We start from the raw sequence: 10,429 nt of genomic DNA, 5'->3' as shown, positions 1-10,429 counted from the left end.
TAATTGTTCACTTTATAGGCCTACTGTTTGGCTAAAATTTAAGCCATAAGAATGAGTTCAATTCCAGGCCTGAAGGGTGACTAGGAGCCATAGTCTTGGGGATTTCACCAGTCTCTATCAGACTAATAAGCTCAGTCTGTTTTATGATTTTGAATTCTGTTCCACAATTTTCTCCCACTCTATCCAGGATCCCCAATTCTGATCCCTTTCAGAGTGGTTGGCATTGCACCATCTAGTTCTTCTGGTCTCAAAGTCAGGTAAGCTTATGTTCTCATGGTCCACTAGCCCCTTGGACTAATTGTTTCCATGTGTCTTTCTTCACTCTTCTTTGCTCTGGACAAGGAGAGACCAACAATTGCATCCTATATGATTGCTTGCAAGCTTTTAAAACTCTAGTAGCTACTCAGTGAAGTAGGATGTAGAACAATGTTTTTGTGTAGTATGTTAGGCCAGTTGAGCTTGATGTCCTCTGTGACCATGTCCTGAGCCCACGAGCCCAGTGACTCACTTCCTCTCAAGGTGTTTGGTTGTAGCTAAGAAGTTATCACAACTTTGGCCCCTATTCACTATTATATATATGGACATTTTTATAGCACATACAATTATTTATGTAGAAATATCATCTGCCAGACCTACATACGGTCATGAGTATATTCCCTTTTGCCTACCCATACCTGATCATCTTACCTGTCTATGTAGGTATCTACTCATAGATTAATGTTGGTTATTAAACTCATAGATTAATGTTGGTTATTAATGATAATGTAGTATTGTGTATGTATTTGCCTTTGTTGTCTGTACTTCTTGTGCACCTGTCTTCCTTTCCCTTAGTGTTAGTGTGCTGGTTACCCACTTTTGGTATACTGCCGTTCCCTTCACCCAAATCAATACATGTCTCTTACCTAGCTAGCAATTTTCTTTCCATTTCCCTCCCATTCCTGGTAACCAACAAAGGAACTTTCCTTCCATGTGTAAACCTTTTCTTTTTATAACAGTGGACTCATACAATATTTGCCTTTCTGCAACTAACTTATTTCACTCAGCATAATGCCGCTATTATTAAAATAACTATTTTGTACATGTTTTCCTGGGCCCTATGACTATAAAAAGAAATAAGAGTTCTTGTTCTCAAGGAACTCAACCACAAAGTGGAAGACTACCCAACTGAACACTTGCACCATGCACAAAAGGGCTATGGGAGAGCTATGTACAGAGTCTCCAAGGAACTGCCAAAGGTCAGGTTCTAAGAGATGATTCTACTCATATAACTGCACACTATCCAAACTTCCAAAACTACCCTACTAACTAACTACGTCGCAAATTCATCTATATTACAATGTGGCCCTCTAACTTCATCTGGAGAAGCACTTTAGTAAAGTGTAAGGCTCAATGCACTAGACAGGTAATCAATCGCCTGGGCTTCTCCCCAGCCCAACCACTTAGTAGCCTGTGATCTTATTAGCAAAGTTACTATGCCATCTGACTTTCAGTAAAATGGGACAACAGTCATGGCCCCACTTCTCTGATACAGTACTTAAAGAACCAAATGAAACACTACATTGTAAACCGTTTTCAAATGGGGTTATCAGTTGCATTCCTGAGCTGAACTATTGTTATATGGAACCTTTTTTTCATTTACTTATCAACTAGTCAGTGGCATGACTCTCTTCCACTCTAAGGAAAGTACATAGATCTTCAAGTTATACTACAAGGAGTATTCATAGGCACTGCCATCTGAAATCAAATGGGGCAAAACTGGGTCACAAGGATATCCAAGTCCCTCCCCCTCAATACTTCCTACCTTAGGAGATAGATTCCATTACATAGGGAATAAATAATAACCCACACAGAATTAACACCCACATAGCATTATTCAATACCTACAAGGCACTTCTCTTTTAAAAATATTTAATGTACACACAGAGGATTCTAATGGATGTTTTTATATCTTAGATGCAATTAGGCTTCATAAAGATTTTCCATTCAGTTATGGATAAGAATTACTGTAAGCACTTAATGTATTTGATCTTCAGTATCTCTAGCAATGACTTCAAACTGCTACTTGGGTAGGCAGGATAGAGAATTTTTTCTCTCTCCCTACAGACACATACACTTGTGTGCTTTTCCTCACACTCTCATACACACACACAACTAAAATAGAACAGCCTATCAAGACTATCAAGCTGGAGAACTGCTGATTTTTTGATCTTATAGAGTTTGGATTCTAATCTACTAGTGAGAAACCATCAAAATCCTAGAAGTTTGAGCTTTGGGGAATTTGGCTGTGGGTGGCATTTTTCATTTAAAAATCCCCAAATAAAAATAAATAAACAATAAGCATCTACAAATATTCAATGACAATTATACAATATTCCACTAAGAAATGTCTCAAAGAGAGATATACTTTCTATGATTTAAAAATAAACTGACAAGAAAAAGAGGTAGCAGGAAGGGAATACATTCAACAGGTTTCTGGTAGCATCTCAGATTTTTGGTCATCTTTGTCACAAAGCCCTTTTAATACTTGAACTTAGATGTCTAAAGCCATTTTTCACACAAAGCCTTTTGTCTAACACTTACTTACAGAGACAGACATCTAGTTGTAACATTCCAGACATCGCTGAGGCATGTCTGGGCAAACAGCTTCATCACCCGGATGGTAACTTCCATTTACAGATGTGATTGGCTACTGAAGCTTGATGGCATCATGTGGTGGTTGCTAGCTGCTGCTGAGTTGGCCCTGACTCATGGCAACCCCATACACAATGGGATGGGACTGCTGGGATCCATTCATAGTGTTCTCACTGGCTGACTTTCAGAAGCACATCACCAGGCTTTTCTTCCTAGTCTGTCTTAGTTTGGAAGTTCTGCTGAAACTTGTTCAGCATCATAACAACAGGCAAACCTCCAGTGACAGAGGAGTAATGGCTGCTCATAAGGTACACTGGCAAGGACTTGAACTTGAGGTGGCCCACGTAGAAGGTGAGAATTCCTTCACCGAACCACTACTATCCTCCTGATATTCTGTGGATGTTTTAAAATATTCACTCTAAAAAACAGTAAATCATCAGTTTTGGGACAGTTTTAAGCTAAAGAAGATAGCTGATTTGAATTTTGAGACCTTAAATAATTCTGGACCGTAATATGTTTATGTTTCCTATAAGTAGGAGAAAAAATATAAAATACTATATTATATGGCACCATAACTGAAAAAAACTAACCATGGGAAATAAGATTTATTTTGCACATTTTTAAAGTTACCAATTTATATATGCTTTGGCTTACTGATTCACAAATTATTTAAAACAAAGCTGTTTACAGTCTGTAGAAAGATGGTGTTCTTTTTTTCTTTTTTTTTTTTTTTAAGTTAAATGTATGAGCACATGCATGGTGACAATCTGAATGTTGTCATTACTAAATATATAAGACATTTAACAGTTTATACAGTACTTTAACATATAGTATCACATTCTATTTAAAACTATAAGGCAACTTTCAACAACAGTATCAATAACAAAAACAAAACTGTTTAAAAAGAAAACGTGAGATATGAATAAAGACCTCTTAGTTTGAAAGCCCTCTAAAATAAGTTTAATTTTTTTGGGGGGGGCCCACTAAACTGAAAGGTAGGATGGTTTATAATTAACTGTACATAAAGTTATAATCTGGCAAATCACTAACTCTTCTTTCAAATTGTAAGGGCATTTGGTGAGAAATTTGGATAAGTTATCCCAACCACCATGAGCCAAATGAAAGTAACTTGAATTTCCATATAAGGGGAAAAAGAGGAAGAGTTTTATCGGGATAAGGATAAAGATAAGGAGTAAAAAATAAAATTTAATCTCATTCAAATTTTATATATTTGAAATTACAAAATTAAGCTACACTGATAGGTTTAAATACATACCTTCTTTCTACTAACATTTCATAAAAGTCTCTGATATCTTGGCCAGATTTCTCCATGCAATGATAAAATGCCAACTGACTTTCCCTATTTGCAAAATCCACCTTAAAAAAAAAAAGAATAGCAGGTATTTAAGTTTCAGACTTTAATTTGCAAATTCTTCCCAAAATAGCCCTTCTGACAAATTTCAGCAAAGAACTGAAATCTATTTCAATTAAGTCCAGTAGTCCTCATAACTGACACTATATTTTTGTTAACCTGAAATCACTCTCAAATTCTACACAAATCTTGATAAAGAACTGTAATTTAGAATTCCAGAGCCCAATCCTGAAGGAGTGGAAAAAGCAAAATGGAAAACTGAGACAATACCTACCAGGATTCCAGGCTGTCAATTAAATAATCAGATAAACTAAACTCAGCAATTCCTGTCGTACATAAATTTACTAAAACCACAGTTAGAACGTAAGAGAAAATATGGAAGAAAATTTATGTTTACTCATAGCTGGGCCTCAAAATTGTTAAAGCAGATGATATATGTCATCTATCAATAAATACCTTACCATTTAATTTTATAAAGACTTATTTCAATCTAACCATCACAGCTATTAAGTGCATAAATTCCTTCCAACTACCATGAATACCAAGGTTTTAAACAAATACATCAGACAAAACATCATGCTTTCAGTGGTTACCATTCTTTAGGAGAAGAGGAAAGGAAAGGAAGAGAAGATTATTCAGGAAGCTGGATTGACTGACAATTCGAGTTTCTGAGTGTGCAGATGCCCATAGGTAACTGTGGGCCAGCCTGCAACAAGCATGCACAGTTAAGCATCAGGTACCCGAAGTGCAGAGAAGCATACTTTACAGAATGAGAAGATTTTTAGGGAAGGTTCTGCAGCTAATGGATTAAAAGACCTTATGCCTTCAATTACTTGAGTTTAAAAATCATAATGTTCCCTTTAAAAACTGAGGACATACAATACAAGTCCCTATATATCATTCCCCAGACTGGCAACCTGCGAATGCCAGTTATGAAGGGGGTGAGATTAAAATACAATTTTGTTTTGCTTCTGTTTAAAATCATTCTGCACACCTTAATTTTATTCCCACCGATTTTCCTCCCCTTGGTCTCTTTTACAGCTGCTTGTGCATATTCAATTTCATTGTAGAGAACGAGGGCCATGCCTTTTAAGCGGTCAAACACCACCTGTAAAAAACAAAAAAACAAAACAAAAACCAAATAAGAGCCTCATCCACTGGACTTAGTGTCAGTCCCAACAAAATCCTAAGTCTCAAGGACACTGCCAAGAAATTATATATATATATATATATATATATATATAATTTTTTTTCCCCAGTAACAGAAAAATTTTCAGGCTTTTCTTGATGATGCACATTGATGAAAACATAATAAAATGTGCAGGGACTGTTTAGAATAGTGGATATTGTGGCTTGAGGTATATTATGCTTTATTTTGTTTTTCTGTATTTTACTTTATTTTCCTTCTTGACTGACTACTGTACTGTCCATTATTCTAGTTTTGGCTCAAAAAAAACCACACACTTGAAAGGGAGAAAAAATTTTCTAATATACTGAACCAGTAAAGAATTCCAGAGAATTTTAGTTTTAAATAACACTACTGTCTCAAAACTGCTGGATGTATTTATTTATTTATTTTTAATACTAGCAATAGGTAAAGATGGGTATTTCTTCAAACAACAAAAGCTACATTTAAAGAAGTGTCAAAATTATGTAACACACCCATCAGAAAAAATTTTACTTTTAAGGAGTTGAAGCTTTACATTGAGCCAATGGAATGGGGCCCAGATAGCTTTTCTTAATGTTTATGGATACGTTACATAATGAACATTGGTTAAATGAATCTTCCATTGTGTCAGTGAATTTCTCTTTGAAGTCATCATTTATATATATGCACATATATACACACACATACACAAACATATGTATCATGTCTCATTACCTATCAGTGTGAATATGAATAATTATATAATTAGAATGGCTACTTCTAATGAGATGAAATTATAAAAATCTCAAAGAAACATTCTATTTAGCTGTACACTGCAGATAAAGTTTAAAAATCAGACATCTTACCCAACCAAAATAGTTTTTCAAACAATCATATCATAAGCTGATAGATGTAATACATGCTCTTATAGACCAAATTTTGGTGAAGAGAATTTTAATGCATGAGCCACTGAAGAAAAGAAAAAGGCAATACTAGAAATTAGGATTGAAAGGACAGAAAACCAAGAAAAAAAGAGTTAGAAGTAACTTTGAACCACACACCAAACCCTCCCACCTACCTTTACCACGGGCCCATAGCGGCAGAAATGTCGTGTTAAATACTGATCCGACACGTTTGAAGATAGCCCATCTAACCACACACAGTTTGTAGGCATGCTCTTTCCAAAACCCAGCTGAACATAAAAAGGGAAATTTCTGTTAGCAATGTTTACAGTCCTACTCAACTTCAGAATTTGACAAAACAAGTCTTTGGTAGTAATCTTATCTAACCAACACCTGAAGTGAAAACCATTTGGTTTAAGGGGGAGAAAAGTAACCCTGTCTGGCTAACCAACTATTAGTTCAGATTACAGTATAACAGGATGAGAATGCAAAAAAGTGTATCATCTTCATGAGTATCTAACTCTATAATTTTAAATAATCAGACATCTAATACACAAACAACAAATATTAAAAATAAAGCAAATCATAACAACAGCACAGTATTTTATCCATATTCCTTTACCTTGAGGCGATTATTTCCAAGGTACTCCCCATCCATCTTCTTAATAGCCTTACAAACACTGGCAATATCACAGTATTGTAAGAATGCATACTGAGGAACTCCATTTACTTTCTTAATATCAATATCCTGCAAAAGCCAATCAATACCATTTAGTGATAGGCCAAAAAGAAAATATATCAGAATAAACCAAGTCCATATGGACTTGAAATTATAACTGAGGTGTTTATTCTCTCAAAAAAAAAAAAAAAAATCTTATCCCCAATGATTATTTTCTTAGTTAAAATTGTACATTTCAATGCAACTGTAAATTAGTAGTCTGAAAAAACTGTACACTACAACATCTGTAGTCACAAAAACCTTCTCTAAATTAAAAATGTAAAATACATAGTACCAGTGTCAAGAGAACATGGTAAAAAAGAAACGGTCGTCTATTTAATGAAAACCTAGGAAATAATTTCTTTTTCCAGTACCTAAAATCCCAAGTATTGTCTAGGCCATTTAAAACGTAATAATATTTAAGAGGAAGAATTATAAAGAAACCAAACTTTGAAAAAGCTACTTAAAACACAACAAACCTAAAGTAGAGGGCTAATTATCCTATTAGTATATCCAACAGAATGAAGTCTGGTGATTGGTTAATATGGTAATCATCTCTCATATTCAGGAGGACAGGATATATAAATACCTGAACTGTACTTTGTGAAGATACATCAGAATCCCGCCCGTGGATTAAAGAATCACTGTATAAGGAACACCCTCATCTCTTCAAAATTCCCTAACCTGTAATCCTGCCTCCTGAGAGGAGGGAGGTAGACAACCTGGCTTATATGTAAAAATGGTTCAGAGAAACCAGACACTAGGATGGCAAAACTATGTGAACAATGATGGCCTGGGCAGTACACTGTAGAATAAGCACTGTGATTGTTTAAGCCTCCTTAAGGGTCACAAGCCAATAACCAAAACTTGAAAAAAAGCAAAATAAAAAATGCGTTTAAAAAATTCTTTGATGGGTCCTTAGAAAAGTTGTTCACAGTAATGGTAAACTGGAGATGATTTCCACCATTACTTAAGAGTGTAAAAACCCAGGATAGCTCCATTTAAGAGCAATGGTCTCCAGAAGGTATTGGTAGTCTACACTCACTAAACAGGTTCTTCCAGATATGGCATAATCAATTATAAACAAAGCAGTAAATAATTTTGCCAAAGTTTGTGTCATGAAAATAGTAAAATTAACAGCAACTGCTAACATGATAACATTATGATTTTCACATAAAACACTGGCATGTCCACCACATTTAGAATAATTCTCTCTCTTTAAATCCATGTATCAATCATTCCATTTCCACAATCGAAGTAATGAAAATGTTTTCCTATGTACAAATATACATTTTTACATGTCTCCAAAATTTTAAATAGCAACTACAATTAAATAGAAGTATGTCCAAAAGATTTATCAGTTTATAGACTCACAAATGCCAAACAGCAAATTAAGAGATCACTATGGGAAAAATAAAAGGGGGAGCTCCCAGAGGTAGGTGAACTCAAAGTCACCTACATAGGCAGGCAGTAGAGCTGGAATTATCAACTACACTATACACCACTCTCACAAAACTAAAAGAACTTTAAAAAACCAAAGTAATTGAAATGGAAGGAAGATGAATGTTTTGCTGATCTATTTCTTTAAATACATCGTTTTTCTGTTCTCTTCCCCCTAGTCTGTATAAAAAGAGGTTCAGATCAGCCACAAGCACAAACGATGTTCTTCTCTTCACAAGACTAGGACCTTTTGCTTAGAGCAATGTTGTTATTAGGTGCCATCAAGTTGGCTCCAACTCACAGCAACCCTAAGTACAATGGAACAAAACAGTGCCTGGTCCTGAGCCAGCCTCACAAGCCTTGCTATACCTGAGCCCATCGTAGCAGCCACTGTGTCAATCCATCCTCCTTGAGGACCTTCTCCTTTTTCGCTGACCCTCCACTTAACAAAGCATGATACGCTTCTCCAAGGAGTAGTCCCTTTTGACAACATGACCAAAGTAGGTGACATGAAGTCTGGCCATTCTCACTGCTGAGGAGCATTTCAGCTGCATTTCTTTCAGGACAGATTTGTCCATTCTTCTGGCAGTCCATGGTACTTTCAGTATTCTTCTCAAAAACCACAACTAGAAAGCATCAACTTTTCTTCAGTCTTCCTTATTTACTGTCCAGCTTCCCATGCATATTGTTGTTGTTGTTGTTGTGTGCCATCGAGTCAGCCCTGACTCATAGCGACCCCTCCTTGGGTTTCCGAGGCAGTATCACTACGGAAGTAGGATTGCCCAACCTTCCTTCCGAGGAGTGGCTGGTGGGTTTGAACCGCCAGCCTTCTGGTTAGCAGTCAAGTGCTTTAGCCACTATGCTACCAGAGCTCCTCCCATGCATATTAGGTGACTGAAAACACCATGGCTTGGGTTAGGCACATCTTAGCCTTCAGAGACATCATTGCTCTTCATCACTCTAAAAAAGTCTTTTGCAAAAGATTTCCCCAGTGCACCAAGTCATCTGATTTCTTGACTGCTGCTTCCAGTGGTGGTGATGGTGGAACCAAGTAATACGAAATCTCTGACAATGTCAATCTTTTCTCCATTTATTGTGATGCTGCTTATTGATTCAGTTGTGAGGATTTTCATTTTATGTTGAGTTGTAATCCATACTGCACACTGTAGTCTTGAATCTTCATCAGTAAGTGCTTCAAGTCATCTGTACTTTCATCAAGACATCTGTACTTTTATCAAGACATCTGTGTTGTCTGCATATCACAAGCTATAATGAGTCTTCCTCCAATCCTGATGCCACATACTTCTTCATATAGTCCAACTACTTTGATTATTTGTTCAGCATACAGACTGAATAAGTATGGTGAAAGGATATAACCATGATGCATCCCCTTCCTGATTTTAAACCATGTAGTATCCCCTTGTTCTATTTGAATGACAGCCTCCTGGTCTATGTACAGGTTCCTCATGAGCACAATGAAGTGTTCTGGAATTCCCATTCTTCTCAATGTTATCCATAATTGGTTACCATCCACAAAATCTAATGCCTTTGCATAGTCAATAAAACACAAGTAAACATCTTTCTGGTATTCTTTGCTTTCAGCCAAGATCCATGTGACATCAGCAATGATATTCCTTGTTTCACATCCTCTTCTGAATCCAGCTTGCATTTCTAGAAGTTCTTTGTCAATATACTGCTGCAACTGTTTTTGAATTACCTTCAGCAAGATTTTACTTGCATGTGATACTAATGATGTTTGATGATTTCCACATTCTGTGGGATCACCTTTCTTTGGAATGGGTACAAATATTGGATCTCTTTCAGTCACCTGGCCAGGTAGCTGTCTTCCAAATTTCTTGGCATAGATGCATGAAAGCCTCCAGTGCAGCATCGGATTGTTGAAACATCTCAATGGGTATTCCATCAATTTCCAGAGCCGCCTTCTTTACCAGTTCCTTCAGTGCAGCTTTGACTTCTTTCTTCAGCACCACTGGTTCTTGATCATATGCCACCTCCTGAAATGGATGAAGATCTACCAGTTCTTTTTTGCACAGTGACTCTGTGCATTCCTTCCATCTTCTTTTGATATTTCCTGCATCATTCAATATTTTGCCCATAGAATCTTTCAATATTGCAACTCGAGGCTTGAATTTTTTCACTTCTTTCAGCTTGAGAAATGCCGAGCGTGTTCTTCCCTTTCGGTTTTCTACCTCCAGGTT

General features: G+C 36.4%; 1 protein-coding gene across 1 annotated transcript in view; it reads right to left on the bottom strand.

Annotated features, from left to right (window-relative positions):
* The window catches only part of SPEN (spen family transcriptional repressor), a 101,669-nt gene that overhangs the window by 11,888 nt on the left and 79,352 nt on the right, over positions 1-10,429 (bottom strand). The window contains exons 7-10 of the mRNA XM_007950768.1: positions 6,675-6,800; positions 6,229-6,342; positions 4,998-5,111; positions 3,908-4,008 (exon numbers count right to left, since the gene is read on the bottom strand). Of these exons, the coding sequence (XP_007948959.1) occupies positions 3,908-4,008; positions 4,998-5,111; positions 6,229-6,342; positions 6,675-6,800 (455 nt within the window). The remainder of the gene's footprint in view (positions 1-3,907; positions 4,009-4,997; positions 5,112-6,228; positions 6,343-6,674; positions 6,801-10,429) is intronic.

Source organism: Orycteropus afer, unplaced genomic scaffold, assembly GCF_000298275.1.
Source record: "Orycteropus afer afer isolate SDZICR_OR568_19922 unplaced genomic scaffold, OryAfe1.0 scaffold00288, whole genome shotgun sequence".
NCBI lineage: Eukaryota > Metazoa > Chordata > Mammalia > Tubulidentata > Orycteropodidae > Orycteropus > Orycteropus afer.
Note: the sequence above shows the minus strand (reverse complement) of the source record. Positions and strands in the feature narration are given on the sequence as shown.